The sequence below is a fragment of the Amblyomma mixtum genome, chromosome 7 (assembly GCF_055824585.1).
Source record: "Amblyomma mixtum isolate Tamu chromosome 7, ASM5582458v1, whole genome shotgun sequence".
Classification (NCBI taxonomy): domain Eukaryota; kingdom Metazoa; phylum Arthropoda; class Arachnida; order Ixodida; family Ixodidae; genus Amblyomma; species Amblyomma mixtum.
Genome location: NC_143018.1, coordinates 72,880,982 through 72,896,884, shown reverse-complemented (window position 1 = coordinate 72,896,884; position 15,903 = coordinate 72,880,982). Strand labels below are relative to the sequence as shown.

Sequence of the window (15,903 nt, the reverse complement as noted above, 5' to 3'; positions counted from 1 at the left end):
GCCGAATGTTTAGAAGGAGAGCGTTGTGTGAGACTCACCCATTTTCAACGGTCAAGCCATGCACGGCTAGATCGCATTTATGTGTCACCGAACGTTATTTCAAAATGCCGTAGCTATAATGTAGTACCGGTATCATTTTCGGATCATTGTTTAGTGAAGTGTGGGATAGGGACAAAGAAACGAGGAAATCAGTTTTCTTGGGAGATGTGGAAATTAAATAATAAGCTCATTACAGACGACATCTTTAGCAGGAAAGTAAACGAAGAAATCAGTAAATTAAAGCCGAGCGGGGAACTGAAAGTATGGCAGCAGTGGGAACTTTGCAAACAACAAATAAAAATAGCAGCAATCGAAAGGTCAAGTTGCATACGACAAGAGGAGAAGCGTGAGGAGGACAATTTAAGATCTTTACTAGCTAAACTTCTCGAAAGAGAAAGCGAAGAGCCTGGCAAATGGATGGATGACATTAGGAAAATAAAAAATAAGATTGGACTCTTTGACGAAGAACGCTATCGTGGCGCACTGGTGCGGGCTAGGGCGCAAGATATAGCTGATGGGGAGACACCTTCAAAACGAGCGCTAGGAATGGAAAAAACGCATGTTCAACGAAACCACATTGAACAGATTGAATGGGGCGGGGCGTTATCTGGAGAAAGCGGGCATATCCAGCTGGCATTTCTTGAATATTATCAGGCGCTGTTTGCAAAGCAAGAAGTGGATGTGAGCGCATTCAAGGAAAAGTTTCTTGGCGCTTTGCCGCGATTAGATGACGAACAGAAAGAAAGGCTGCAGCTGTCGATGACTGCGTCGGAGGTCGAGCAAGCGATAGAAAATTTGAACCTGGGAAAATCTCCTGGACCTGATGGGTTAAGCGCCGCTTTTTACAAAGCATATAAAAGCGAAATAGTGCCAGTACTGACAGCAGTTTTTAACGAAGCCTATAAAGAAAATGAATTGCCCCCGTCTTATGGTAAATCCCATACAGTGCTAATCCCTAAATCCGATGACGCAGAAAAGTTAAAGCAGGTCACAGCATATCGTCCTATCGCCCTCACAAACGTGGATTATAAAGTTTTCATGAAGATTTTAGCCTGTAGACTACAGTCAGTAATTCAGGATATAGTCGGTCCCCACCAGACGTGTGGGATCAAGGGGCGCTCTATTGTTTCCAATATTCATAAAGCGAGGTGTGTGCTGGAATGTTGTGATTACACAAATAGCTGTGTAGCCATCCTTCAGCTAGATCTTGAGAAGGCATTCGATTGTGTTTCGCACGATATCCTGTTCTGCATACTCGACCATGTGAATTTAGGGTCCATTATTTGTGAGGGAGTGGCCTTGGCGTACCGGAGCTGCACGACAAGATTAATTGTAAATAAGAGTTTGGGGGCCCCCATTAGCCTGCAGCGTTCGGTGCGCCGGGGTTGTCCCCTCAGCCCTCTTCTATTCTGCATTTACATTGAAGCGTTGTGTTTGAATATCATGGAAAGTGAAAAAATTCGAGGATTCCAGCTACAGGCAGCAGAAGTTAAGCTGCTGGCTTATGCAGATGATGTCGCGGTGTTCACAGTGAACCGGGAAGGTATAACCGAGGCCGTGGCATGCGTAAAAGAATTCACCAAGATCACCGGTAGTAAAGTGAATTGGTCAAAGTCCCTGGGGCTTTGGCACGGAGAATGGCCAACGAAGCCCGGCAATTTTGCAAACGTGTCCTGGGTGACGACCCCAGTAAAGTACTTAGGCGTTCCACTGGACGGTTATCGCGATAGCGATTCGTACTGGAAAGCACAGACGCAAGCCACGCGTGAAAAGGTGGAAAGGTGGAAAGGGCGACACCTTTCAATTTTCGCAAGGGCCACAGTGTGCAATCTGTTTTTTATGTCTAGGCTGTGGTACGTGATGCAAGTGTTGCATTGTGCAAGGATGAACGTACAGAGACTGCACCGGATCTTTGCCGTTTTTGTGTGGGCTGCGGACTGGGAACGCTGTAGCCGGACCAATTTGTTTAGGCGGGTGAAGGATGGCGGCCTGAGTCTGGGACACTTATTTCTGCGGCAGATTGTAAGCAGATTTTGTTTTGTGCGCGATGTAAGCGATCCGTTTTTGCGCACTGTGTGCCAATTAAGGCTCGGAAATGCACTGCCGGACTTTGTTGTCACAACCGAAAGTTTCTCGGGACGTATTTTTGGTTACTTTAGAGAGGTTGTCGCGAGTGTTCGATTCCTGACTGTTCGATTTTCGTATGAATATCTATCTTCTGTTAGCAGGAAGAAGTTGTATAAAGATTTGTGCGATGTAGTTCTTCCACAACCTATGTACAGGGTCTTATACAATGGAGGCCAGGGACGCGACGTACTTAAGCGTGTGAAGGCGATGCAGGTGCCGCCAAGTGCAAAAACTTTTTTCTTTAAATTACATACCGGAACACTACCAGTAAAGGAATTCTTGGAAAGGAAGCAGTTATTTCTACCTTGGGGATCACATTGTTTAATTTGTAAACAACCAGAAACAATAGACCACGTTTTTTTGCACTGTTGGGAGGGGGTATACTTTTGGGACATCTTGCAACGGACTTTAAAAAAGGAATTTCCGCTTGACGCTCATGGTATTCGGTACTTGCCTGTAGAGAGTGAGGATGGGACACCATTCGACCTCATTATGCTAATGGGCCTCCATTGTATTTGGCGCTCCAGAATGGCAGGATATCATTGCGATCCTGATGCACGGCCAGCACGGATCTATTTTCGGGAGTGCATGCATAAGTATATTGAAGTTCAGAAACTTGCTCCTGAAGCTCCCGAGTGGCTCGAAAGAGTCGAGCCTTTGGTGACGCTTAAGGAGTTTTAATATGATGAAGCCACGCACCCCCGGGCGGATAGTGTTGTTAATTATTGCTCATTGCGCTCTGTAAGTGTATTTGTGTACTGTGGTTCTTGCCGAAGTCAGGCAATAAATAAAAAAAAAAAAGCCTTCGTGGCGGGGTGGTACCGTCTCCGCTTCAAATGCCAAAGGCCCTGGTTCGATTCCCACCTTCGGCGCAGTTTCTTTTTAAGCAGTGACGCCGAAAGGCGGACAAACCTGCCGACGCGTCTGTCGACACGGCTGCCGACAGCGTCTGCTAACGACAGTATGAGGCATTAAAAGTTTTCGCCTTAATAGCATGGACTAACGGATGAACGCGACAGATCCCAGTCGCGAGGCACTATGAAAGCAACGGTGATGCCGTCTACCAAAGGAGAAGTCCCTCATAGCGTTCCAACTGCAACTAATGAATTAACATTTATTTGGAGAAGTGGTGGCTGGAGCTTTCGCGCGTGAAGTCCTTAGTCCAGGGCCGCAGTGGCTTCTGCTGGCCTCTTGGCGATGGTGAGCAGCCTCTTCTGGACTTACAGGGAGACGCTGGCTGGCTTCATGTTCCACTTCAAGGCCGCATCAGGCGGCTTAAGCTGTAAAATGTGCGCTTTTCGGTGGTCCTGGACCTATTCAATCCCGTGGCGCCTCGTGCAACCTCAGTTGCCATTGGGCGGGGCGCGTGGTCGTAAGACGTTGCCAAACGTTTCGAAACGACTAAAGGAGGCTTTGTGTAGTGGATATAAGAATTTAAAATGGAAAAGGCTTTAGAAGTGTCAGAGAGCTCGACACATAGGCCGTACCAGGAAGGAAAATATTATGGATAGGGTGGAAGGGGAGGAATTTAAAAAAAAATAACGGTAGTTGACGTTCGCACTTGCTCATTCGCGTCTTATATGGCCTAGTGTCAGAGAAGTTTTTTTTTCTTAATAAAGATTTTTGTACATGGGAGTTTCCTTAAAGTAAACGGCAGGGGCGACGCCGTCACATGTTGCAAATCTGTGATGCGAGCTCAGCTGATGGCCTCTTAATTATACCCTGAACCTTAGGGGCTTGATCCACAGGGGACACGCGGACCAGATTCCGAGTACTCGCGGCATTATGCAAGCTCTGGTCGTGTCATCAGGGTGAGCTTGTGCGTCGACGCCCTTAAAAAAGATCCCCCTTCATTAATAACGAAAATTAGGTGGAGTTGCCCTCGGTATCCCATTAACATTTTATCGCCATCAAAAGTTTAGGAGACTTGAGTGTGTCAGGGAAAAAGTTATTTCAGAGCAGTCATGCAATTCCGTCTCCTGAAATGCGTCACAGTGTGAAGGCTCAAGCACGCTCTATCTGCTGGCAACAGTACTACGCGACTGAGCTGCGAGGTGGAACTGAAATCATTTTTTTCCCGAGAACATGCATCCCGTAATAATTTGATCGCGATAGTACATTCCGGGGCTCGATGTTCTCGAAAATACGCCCTGTCTAGTCATGTGTTCCTAGTAGGTTTAACACGATGCGGTTTTTGAATGGGTGGTGTCGTGGCTGGAAGGGAAGATTACCGGTAATGTAAAACACGATGCCCGAACTGGGGTCAACATTGAAGCGGCTTGACGTGACTATGAGGACTGCCACTCTCACGGCGGACTAAGATTTCACTTTAGAAACTTTAAATGTCTGTGAACTTACACGCACTCAATGCTGACAAAATTTCTTTCGAACACGTGGGCTGACAGCGTTCCAGTTCTTGGTGATGGAAATTTCACTGTCGTCAGTGCTCAGAAGGAAGAGAACCTTGTCGTGCGTGGAGTACAGGAGTATTTAGTTTTGATTGCAAGCAATGTTATGGTTGCAAAGTGTGGTGTCCTCTGTTCACTATCTTTAACCGAAAATTATCATTACATATCACGTGTTTATTCCGAAACACGCCGAGAACGTGTTCTAGACAAGCGTTTTGCCCTTTGTATGCTGCGACTTCCAAGCCCCACGAATAGCCTTAAATTCCGTGCAGTATTTCACCGCCAAATTTCTTTTGCGTAACCGCATGCTGACCACAGGCATCTGCAAACAAAGGAAACAAGATAGAAAAGAGACAACGGGGGAATCCTCTTGACTGCACCACATCTAAGCACCCGAAACACAGTTATCGGTTGCAGCAAAAAACATTTCTTTATTTAAGTACGATGCGTCATGCTCAGTGTAGTAACTCAGGTAGTACATTCTGTACTCAGCACGCTAACCACGTGCCAGTTCTGAGCTATGGACTCTCACATTGCTTTAGAGACATTAGCGGAGCTTTGCATGGCAAAGCAACGCCATGGGGTAATGAGGGGTGCTGTCTGTGGGAGGAGCTCGGTGTTGAGCTCGGGTTACCCTGCAGCGTGCACTCAAAATTCAGCACGCCGGAGTTTTCACTCTTGGCTCGCACCGGGTAATATTAGATGGGCGTCCTCGAGTTCGGCATCATGGTGCTCCGTAGGAGGCAGGCAGGGATCTCTCACACACGTGATCGGCCTCAGTTAAGGAAGGCTGGGTGTAGAGGACCGCAGTTAAGCGCGTGGCACACTGTTCAGGATACGGGCTGCCACAAAGCTCGAGCGTGGTCGCACCGCCGGAAACGCCGCTTCGGGCGTGGTGATTCCGTTCGGTGGAATGACGCCTGCGTCCCTTGCGATGTCGTGGAAGAGGGACGTGGGGTCTCCCAGGAGATCCTTTGTGGGGCCGAACTCGGCCACCTCGCCATCGGCCATCACGAGGATCCTGGAAGGAACATACCCAATAATTCTGGACAAAAGCATTTTTGAGCGCGAAGCCGTTTATGATATATAAACCGTTTATGATATATATCTTGCATTATGTGTTTTCATATAATGCAAGATTTCCCTGTAATAATAAATATATTCGCAGGTCATCCCACGGCATTCTTGTATTTTTGTGCTATTAAAGTTTTTCTATCTTCAAAACCGTACCTCATTGGTTTCCTATGGCAGTCCTAACTGTACGATGCGATCGATGGAGACACTTCAAAAGAAAGATTATGGTACAGTCTTTGTCAAAAGTAACCAGGCTGCATGGTTTGCTTGTAGCTTTTACAGTGGAGCCCTTGTTGTTTTCCTAAAGATCAAAAGGTGTTGGAGAGTAAGAAGACCCCCAGTCCTTCCCTTTAACGACCATTTCAGCTTCAGGGAAGCTGTAAGGGCTCCACTGCACGAGCTAGAAGCAAACCATGCAGCCTGGTTACTTTTGACAAAGGCTGTACATGTTAGAAGACTGAATCATTACCTTCAATATTTATATAGCACTGTCTTACAATTGAGCATTTATTAAAATTTTTGACCGTAACAGATCATCTTCAATGTTAATCATTGCTGTTTTTTCACATTTTCAAGTGTATTCCCACCCCTTATGTAACACCCCCTGCAAAAGGGGGCCTTTAAGGAATAAAACTGAACTGAATGCTAGACATGAATGAGACGGTACAAAAAAAAGTGTGGGCAAAACTCTGAACCTATGAACAAACTGTGCAGCCTCTACGGGGGCGTAACGATGAGACTGAAATTAATACTCGCGGCTTCGCTCAGTACAATGGAAGAAAAAAAGCCATGAAAAATATTGCTGGTAGCCACAATTTACTCTGAGAGGAAATAAACAGAGACTAAATGGAACAACGGCCCAGGCTCCAGGCGTGGCTTCTGGTCGGGAAGATGAAAACCTAGGTCATGGATATTGGGAACATTCTGGAATATGCAAATATTAAAGTACATTACGAAGGGTCCCCTAGAAATAAAGCAAACTTCATTGCAATATTTCAGTTTTTTGTTTTATTTCGAGGCATCAAATACTATGAACGAGACGTATTTCATTCGTTTACGTGCTTAGAGCAGAAAGGTGCCTAATTTACGCTACGATCACTGGAAAGATGCCATCATCCACAGCCTTGTTCCTCGGGGTAGTTGTTTGCTCATTTCGAAGAACAATTTTTTAATCGCAAAAACAAAGAAAAGGCAGGGATGTGAGAGGCAGAGGACGCAGCGCTAACTTCAAACTGAATTTTATTGACGCGCTTCGGCATATAAATACTAAAGTGAGGACAAAAAAAAACAAAGATAAGAATACAGCGCGTGCGCGAGCCATTGTCATCCAAGAGTCCCATTCGGTTAAAAAATGGAAAATAGGTATGCTCATGAGAAAAAGAACAACCCAAACGGTAATTATATTGCAGTTTCATTTCACTCGCGGATTACGATGTGAAAATCCAGAAGGTCAAACCTCACCCCTGTCCCAAGTGAAATATTGAATGATTAAACTGTAGACATCTCACCGTAAGCGTCATGGAGAAGCAGAATAGCGCTTTGAATTGTGAAAAGAAAATGCATAACAAATAACATGCTAGAGAAACCGGACAGGCTTCGGCGCTAATGTTCACGATGCTTGCTTCGTTGCTATGCAACATGATGTTCATACATACATGAAGTTCATGCATACTTTGAATCAACGGCTGCGGGTATAAATATTGATAGCAAATACAACGCGATTTGACCTGTAGTTTCACCCGCCGCGGTGGCTCAGTGGTTACGGCGCTCGGCTGCTGGCCCGAAAGACGCGGGTTCGATACCGGCCGCGGCGGCCGAATTTCGATGGAGGCGAAATTCTAGAGGCCCGTGTGCTGTGCGATGTCAGTGCACGTTAAAGAACCCCAGGTGGTCGAAATTTCCGGAGCCGTTCACTACGGCGTCCCTCATAGACTGAGTTGCTTTGGGACGTTAAACCCCAATAACCAAACCAAACCAAACCTGACCTGTAGTTTACCGTTGTCGCCTACATATAAGCACAGCGATGCTAACCTTTGTTAAACCAGGGAATAATGGCAATGGAGTTATGGCAATGGAGTTATGTCAAATGAACACGAAACAAAGCTAGGCCAGTAATACCGCACAATCTCTTAACGTTGCTACTTAGTAATGTTTTGTGCTAAGCTGTTTAAGCGTTTCTGTGCTGTATTCCGTGCAATACTGCCGCCTCAATTATCACCATAATCGTCAGAGGAACAACGCACAATGCACGACAAAGGACTGTCCCCTATGTCTCCAATTAAGCACGTTTTGCCCCGTCTGCTAGCACCCTATATCCACAAACGTTTTAATCTCATTCGCTCCCCCTACTGTCTGCCGCCCCATGTAAACATATTTTAGCCTCGCCTATCTGCCATATGTACGATGCTTATGCCGTGTCATGAAATACTCATCATCATCATCCACATGACTATGCCAACTGAAAAACAAAGGCCTCTTCCATGTCTCTCCAATAAACCCTGTTCTGTGTCAGCAGCCACCACCGTATCGTCGCGAACTTTTTCGCCCACCTAACTTTCTGCCGCCCCCTGCTAAGCTTGCCTTCTCTTGGAGTCCACTCCGTTACCCTTAAGGACCAGCTTTATCTTTCCTATGCATTACATGCCCTAAACCAAGCCCATTTCTTTCTCTTGATTTCGACTAGGATGTCATTAACCTATATTTGATCCCTGACTCACTCAGCCCGTTTCCTGTTCACTACACGCCAAGTCATGCCAGGCATATTACATTTTAACTTAGCGTGCCACGTCGTGTAATGCCATGCTATGTCATTCCACGCTCTATCAAGTCATATCATGCACTCTCTATCATGGCATGCCTTTCGATGCCATTCTATTCCATGCCACACCATGTCAAGTTGTGTATATGTATATGTATATATCCCACTGCGCTTGACACGCTGTGCAACGCTACTTCGGGCTGCGGTATTGCACCGCACCGCCAGTGTGCGAAGCGGGGACGTACTTGTCGTAGTCCAGGACGGTGTGTACGCGGTGCGCGATGGCGAGCAGCGTGCAGCTGGAGAAGCACATGCGCAGCGTGGTCTGGATGAGCCGGTCCGTGTCGCCGTCCATCTGCGACGTGGCCTCGTCCAGCACCAGGATCTTGGGCCTTCGCAGCAGCGCGCGGGCCATGCACACCAGCTGCCGCTGGCCGACGCTGGGGGAAGGAGAAACCCGAGGTGAGCCGCTCATGCCTTGGACAACCACCCGGAATTATCGCAACCCTACCGCGTGCCTCTCACTGTTCAGAGAGGATGCACACTGAAAGGCCGAGAGAAAGGCACCGAGAAAGGGAACCCAATGAGGGAGGTTTCACCCGCCGCGGTGGCTCAGTGGTTAAGGCGCTCGTCTACCGAGCCGGAGTACCCGGGTTCGAACCCGACCGCGCCGGCCGCGTTGCTATGGAGGTGAGATGCAAGAGGCGCCCGTGTGCTGTGCGATGTCAGTGCATGTCATCCCCAGGGGGTCGAAATCATTCCGGAGACCTCCACTACGGCACCTCTTTCTCTCTCTCTTTTTTCACTCCCACCTTCCTCCCGTCCCTTGCAGCGCGGTTCAGGTGTCCGCCGAGATATGCGAGACAGATACTGCCCCATTTCCTTTCCTCAAAAACCAATTCACCAATGAGGGAGGTTACGTTGCGTGCCATATAATCCTCGCGGACATGTAATGAGATGGTTGCAAAAGTTTTAAGAGAGTTTACATTATGCAGCTCGGCTCTTGCTGTTATAAGCATTTTGAGAAATTCGCCGTTTAGCGCTTGCAGAACTTGATGTATGGAGAGATGAAGCGTACATGACGGTTGGCGAAGATGAAGATAAATGTATGAACTCTGCACAATGTATGGCTGCCAGGATGGCGGGGAGTGTCTGTCAACTCCACCTCCTTTTGGCCGTTTACACTGCGTCGGAAGAAATATGGCCGTACGCTGACAAAGTAGTCCAGAGAAAAGCTGGTCGTTGCAGTAAATTTCTATTCGGAAGCAAATGCATAGAGTATGCTAATGATTTTTTTTATAGTAACTTGCGCCATTTAATATCCAGTGTAGTTTCACTCAAGGCGACGTCTCGCATTCGCATCGTGAACATGCATTGCAATTCAGTGGATGTTTCCTGTGTGAGTCTTAGCGTCCGTCGTTCCAGGAAAGCTTTTTTTTTAACTAATACGCTTACTGTGCATTTATCAACACTTCACAAGAAGGGGGGCAAGTAGCGGAAGATACTGTTAAAATCTGGCACACAGCTGATTGTTCTTGGCGAGTTTGACTTTCTCACTGCGCTTGATAATGTGCACAAATTCCTTCACGCTGCTCAAGCGAGGCTTTCGGTATTCGCAGTCATTGAAGTCATAAAATTACGAGAAATATTCTAGTAGAGTGGGTTATAGGGTAGCGCAGCTATTGTGCACTGTACAAGTGGAGGGAGTTGAACAATTCGTCGCCTCTTTTTGACCGTCGCTGAAGTCCACTGGCTGTCCTACTCGTTTCCTACAGGAGTTAACAGGGTTTTTATTTCCACTGGAAGATTACACCGTGTAAAACAGCTGCTACAGGGAGTGAAACAGTGGCTTACTCTGGTCGTTCTCTCTTAGCGATTATCAGGTCCAGCTTTCACGCACATCCCTTTAAATTGTGAGACTACTGTGGAATATTGCAAGATACTGTTAGGAATATATCGATGGACGCGTTGCCAGACGTTGTCTGACGCGTTGCCAGATCTTGCTTTTTAAGGTGGCCCTCCGCTCCCACTGTGTAGTTAAAGGGACACTGAGGAGAAATTGAAGTTGACTTGCATCGACAGAATACCAGCTCCTGATTACAAAAACGCCATTCATACTGACAACAAAGCTCCTGTAACATAGAAAAGAGCAAGAACCAAAATACAGGTATCGCCGCCACAGGCCAAACTCGCAAGTACAAGCTTCATGGCGTCATAGAACAAAACAGTGTTGCTAGAACCAATAGTTCTAGCAACACTAGGACACGAGAAGCTACGAATCACCGAGGCGCAGCAAATGCATGCGCAAATCTTCTTGACGTCGCCAGATGGCGCCACGTACCCGATAGCTACGCGCGCTCCTGCAGCGCCGGGACCAATCAGCGCTTGCTGTCAGCGGTATTGGGGCTCCCGGTATTCCGCTAACGGTAACAAGGTACACGGTATGCTAAAGGCGTCTATTTGCGAGAACTTCGTTGACGACTTCGAGAACGGGATCCATTGTAACGCTGGCACAACGCCGGTGCAAATGTAAACGAAGCGACGGCCGCAATAGCCGATAGATGCCTTCAACGTGCGGCCGGCGGTAGCTTTCTTTTCGGCTGCTGCTGGGCCGCACTGCTGGCCGCCAGAAATCACGGAGTCTGCGTTACGTCATGTGAATGTCATGTTTCACGTCACTTAGTTCTGTGTCGTCATAGCAGAATCCCAAGTTTGAATCAGAGCGGCGGGAAAAACTATTTCAACTTCGAATCCAAATTTCTTAGAAATAAATGCATCTTTCGTTGCCGGCCAAGTGGCAACAAAGCCATGAAATGCCGAACTATCGGATTTTGCTATAAAAAAAATATTAATAGAGCTCTCCTCAGTGTCCCTTTAAGACTGCAACATAAAACCAATGAGACGTTTTTGACGATGGCAAAAAACTTCAAGCGTTCCGAAAGGGGCTCTTCGGATATATTGATTGCTACATTGAAATATGATGATATGCGAAAATTTATATATTTATTCATTTTATGAATAAATATAAGGCCCTAAAGGCCCTCTTCACGAGTCTATTAAATAGGGGGTGGCAAAAATTCGAACATGAATACACAAGAAGGAACATCTAAAGTGAGTAACAGAGTAAAAAAAAACAAGAAAAGAGCAACAACCGACAGTCAGCAAGTATCAAAATGTGGCGGAACAAGAAAGCGCAAAATGAACAGAATGAAAAAAACAACAACAAATAAAAACAACGTAATAAACCGAACGAAAAAATAAAACAAAACTCAAACACATTATGGTGAGCAGAACAGAAATAGAAGACTACACATCGCTTTGATTGTTTAGAAGTTCATGAAATGATGTCCCATTCGTTTCAGTTGCGATTGTGGAAGGCAGCCGGTTCCAATCAGTAATGGTTTGGGTATGAATGATTCGGGCAAAACTTGAAGTGTGACATGTGGTGCGTTTGATCTTGTAAGTATGGTCACGGCGTGGAAACAATGCTAAGGGTAAGTGAAAGAATCGTCGTGAGCAACATTGATAAACAATTTCCCGTTAAGAAATGCGTTTGTCCACAACTTCTGGGTCCAAATGAATACACATCTGGGAATCAATTTCAACTCACCTCAGGTTGCAGCCTCCTTCGCCAGCTGCCATGTCCAGTCCGTGCGGACTCCTGGAGACGAATTCGCTCAAGTGGGACTTCCTCAGCGCGTCCCAGATCTCGGCGTCCGAATGGACTCGCGTTGGATCCAGGTTATCCCGAAGGCTGGCGGTGACTAGGGTCGGGTCCTGGCACGAAGAACAGAAAACTTACTTGCCGATTTTCACCACTTCATTGATGTCTTCTTACATGCCTTGTGTGAAACATCCAGCGCGGATAAATTGGAATGTATTCCTGCTTCCCCTGAGCATTCTCTTTGAACCCACGTTTCAGAATTCCTTTCACCCTGTAACGGAAACAAAGGTCGCCTACCTCACTGATGTTCGGCCCAAATTTCCTGCTCCGAGCAACTAAATGTCAGCTAAAAGATTATTTGATATATGTGAGAAACTCGAAGGCCGCATTATAAAGCATCATAGTTCTTTTTCACAGATTTGAAGCTTTGAAAAAGCACGGAAACGTAAAGTATTGCCCACCACTAATTTTTTCCACAATTTTCTATAGTTTTGAACTGTAATTTCGGAAACAACCAATTATTTCTGTTCAAAAGGAGCACACCACAACTGAAGCGATTTGCTGTTAGCTCTCCAGCAAGCATCAGCGCTAGCGCCAGAATTCATGAGCATCTTGCTCCATATGCTAACTTTATCGCATTTATGGACCTAGGTAAGCTGTACCAATAGTGTCGCACGGTGGCTGACAGAATCTTTGCTAAGACGAACAGTTGAATTCGAGGCATAGACACTTTTACCAATAGTCCGAGAACTAGGAGGGATATGCAAAAATGCTGACATGTTTTCCTCGATATTTTTGAAACATTAAAACACTATATTGTCTTGGCCAAACATTTATATACTGTTTTTCTTCGCTTTGATAATTCGGTGAAATTTCTTTACAGCTAGATACCGCAATGTAGGAGACTTCCAGGATAATATTTCGCAAATAATTGCTACGGTTTTTTGCTTGCCGGTATCTTCTGTGATTATGGAGACATACTTTTCTTCCTAAATTTAGGATCGAAAGGGTGTAAGAAGCAATGTCAGATAGACCGCAAAAAGTGCACATCAATACAATGTTCATAGACAACCAACAGTCTTGTAACGGTTATAATGAACAATTCTTTTTTTGCGACACGATGAATATACTGAATATACACGATGAATATACACGATGAATGCCAACACGGAATACACGACACTATCAAAAAGCTCTTTTAAAATCACAATTTGCCCGGACTAACCCGCACAAGTTTTCCTTTTTCCCACGCACCATATCCGACTGGAACTCATTAACCGAACCTAATCAACCCTGAAAATCAGACGCGTTCCTCAGCCATGTCTGATATTGCGTGTTATGTATTTTTTCTGCTTTGTCTTGCACTGCTGTATTGTTGTTTTACTACATTATCGTTGCTGTATTGTTGTATTTTCGTTGCTATAATTTTGCCTTTTGTGAACCTGCCCTTCCTGCTTGGACCTAACCATGGTCTGCAGTATGTACATGAATAAAATAAATAAATAAATAAATAAATAAATACAGAAAGCTTCCATAATATTCGCCCTTTCTCCCTTATGGAGAAGCGCATAGCGGAGGTAGAGTCAACGCTGTGAATTTTTCGACCGGTAAAGGGCAGAGGCCTTGGTTGTTTCTTGAGACATATACTAAACATAACTCGCTCACATTAGCAGCGCACGCCATGGAAATCACTCAGTCCCCTCGGACAGTATGATTAGCATCCTTTTTCAGCAACATAATACGAAAGAGTTCGCTTTCGAGGCAAGAAAGGGCGCAGTTAAACCTATAGAATCTACCTCTTGTGTAGCTATACTGGAATTCAAAACAATAGCGCCTGTCAGTAATGTTAGGAGCCCAAAATGAACAAGGGAGGCGACAGCGAAGCCTAAGTCTGCTCGAAATGTCTTGACAACAGGACTGTCATCGTTGCAGCAGACAAACAAAAATCCTGTTATTTGAAAGTGGGTTAGCGTTCTGAGGCTGCCCTTCCAAGTTACATCACTCATTCAATGCGTGCTATGAACACTCAAGAAATTGCAACTCACAAAATTCTGTAAGTCAGCTTCTTCGCAAAGAATATTTCTTACCTAAAAGTCTCGTTCGCAAACGGCATTCAGGAAAGATGTAATCTATTAGGGCTTTTTGGCGCGCTACTTTGTCCATCAACTCAAGTGAAGGAAAGAGCGCAAAGACAAGGACGTGGCTCGACAAAACAGGCGCTGAACTAACTGTTGTTTTTGCTAGTTGTCAGTTCAGCGCCTGCGTTGTCGGGCCAGGTTTTTCCTTCACTTGAATTCAGGAGAGATCGCGAAAAGCGAGGCGTCAATCTCCCTTTCTTTCTTTTTTAATTATTAAGGACAAGCTAGAACCGTGCTGGTGAAAGAATGACACCGTTTTGCTTTGGAGGTAGTGGAAATAGTGGTTTCGCTGTAAAAACTCTATTAATAGACAGAGAGAGATACAGGCATCCCCTTTATATCGAGGCGGTGGCGAGTTTCACCTTGGTTAATTAATCTATTTATTTATTTACAATACCTCTAAGGGTCCTCGTGCGAGGGTATTTCATGGGGGGGGGGGGGGGGGGGCGATACAAGCATGAAAATACGGCAAAGGCACTTGAAACAAAATACATGTAATAAAGAAGTATGAAGTAAAGCTATTAATGTACACGAATAACACAACAAACAACGCAGAATAAAATAGCAATAAATGCACATAATAGAAGAAAAATACAAAATATGTTAGTCCATGGTTCGCTTTAACCAATGCTGACACGATTGTAAGTTAACCTCAGTGGTTATGTGTGATGGCAGGTTATTCCAGTCTATTATGGTGCGGGGAATTGATGATTTCGTGTAAAGCAATGAACGGCATGTTATGCGTTTTATTTTGTTATCGTGGTTCCGGCGAGGAAATAATTAAATTGGCTGTTTTATTGCGCCCACAGCTGCTAGAGGTCCGTTCTATGAGCTCAGCCTTGTCGGCGTAACTGGAGAGTGGTAACCATGGGGAAGGTTGGAGGAGGGGGAGGAAGATTAACGCGGAAAGAAGAGATTAGGGTGATAGTTCAGGAATGCGCATCCAGAGGGTGGCTGCCACGGGAAACACTCTAAAGGTGTTAATGTGGTAGTGGTAGCGGAGTGCGGTAGTGAGAGCGGAGGATTGCGTAAGCGGAATGCGGTTACCGTGGAAAGATGCGGAGGAGGGAATCCGTGGAATGAAGATTTTACGGCGACAGCGGAGGAATGCGGAACCGGAGGTTGGTTGGCACGGGACGCACCAGGGATGTGGTGATGGCGGAAGAAAGAGGAGGATTACTGCGGAAGGAGGACAGTAGGACGAGAATGGAGGATTGGTAGAACCGAAATGTTGGATACCATTGGAGCTACCCGGACAGTGGTTGCCGTGTTGCCGTATGCGGCACTCTCCGTCAACGGCGGCGACTGATGCGGAACAGACCGCCCGAGCTGAGCAGCGCTACTGGCGCGCGCTTGAAGCGACGGACTGGAAAACAGTTGTAGTCGAAGAACGAGCATGTGTGGAAAGCTAACATTATGCTCTGTAACTATACATGCATGTGGTTTTGAAATTGTTTACCTAAATACATCGACAAAGGAAAATAACTCAACAGGTCTCACTGTATCTCGCCTTACACGACGGTAACCTTCCTGTGGGTTTTTTTTTTGTAGCGAGAGCTACACTACGCCAGCACTTCGAGCCTTCAGCGTGGCCCCCCTTGAGCTCCGTGGCGGCGCCATTGGTCACGTGGTGCGGAGCACCTGCTGCTGCCGGCGGCACTGCGCGCCGGCGCAACTAGCGCAACCGAACCAACG

At 46.1% G+C, this 15,903-nt stretch overlaps 1 protein-coding gene across 2 annotated transcripts in view; it reads right to left on the bottom strand.

Annotated features, from left to right (window-relative positions):
* Nucleotides 1–5,107: 5,107 nt before the first annotated feature.
* Nucleotides 5,108–15,903, bottom strand: part of LOC149336480 (ATP-binding cassette sub-family C member 4-like) — a 70,443-nt gene continuing 59,647 nt past the window's right edge. Inside the window, exons 25-27 of one of the 2 annotated variants that reach the window (XM_089554716.1) lie at nucleotides 12,017–12,183; nucleotides 8,652–8,846; nucleotides 5,108–5,595 (exon numbers count right to left, since the gene is read on the bottom strand). In XM_089554716.1, coding sequence (XP_089410842.1) covers nucleotides 5,385–5,595; nucleotides 8,652–8,846; nucleotides 12,017–12,183 — 573 coding nt within the window. In that variant the 3' untranslated portion in view covers nucleotides 5,108–5,384. Of the gene's footprint in view, nucleotides 5,596–8,651; nucleotides 8,847–12,016; nucleotides 12,184–15,903 lie in introns of those variants that run through there. The other variant, XM_089554717.1, reaches the window with a different exon arrangement.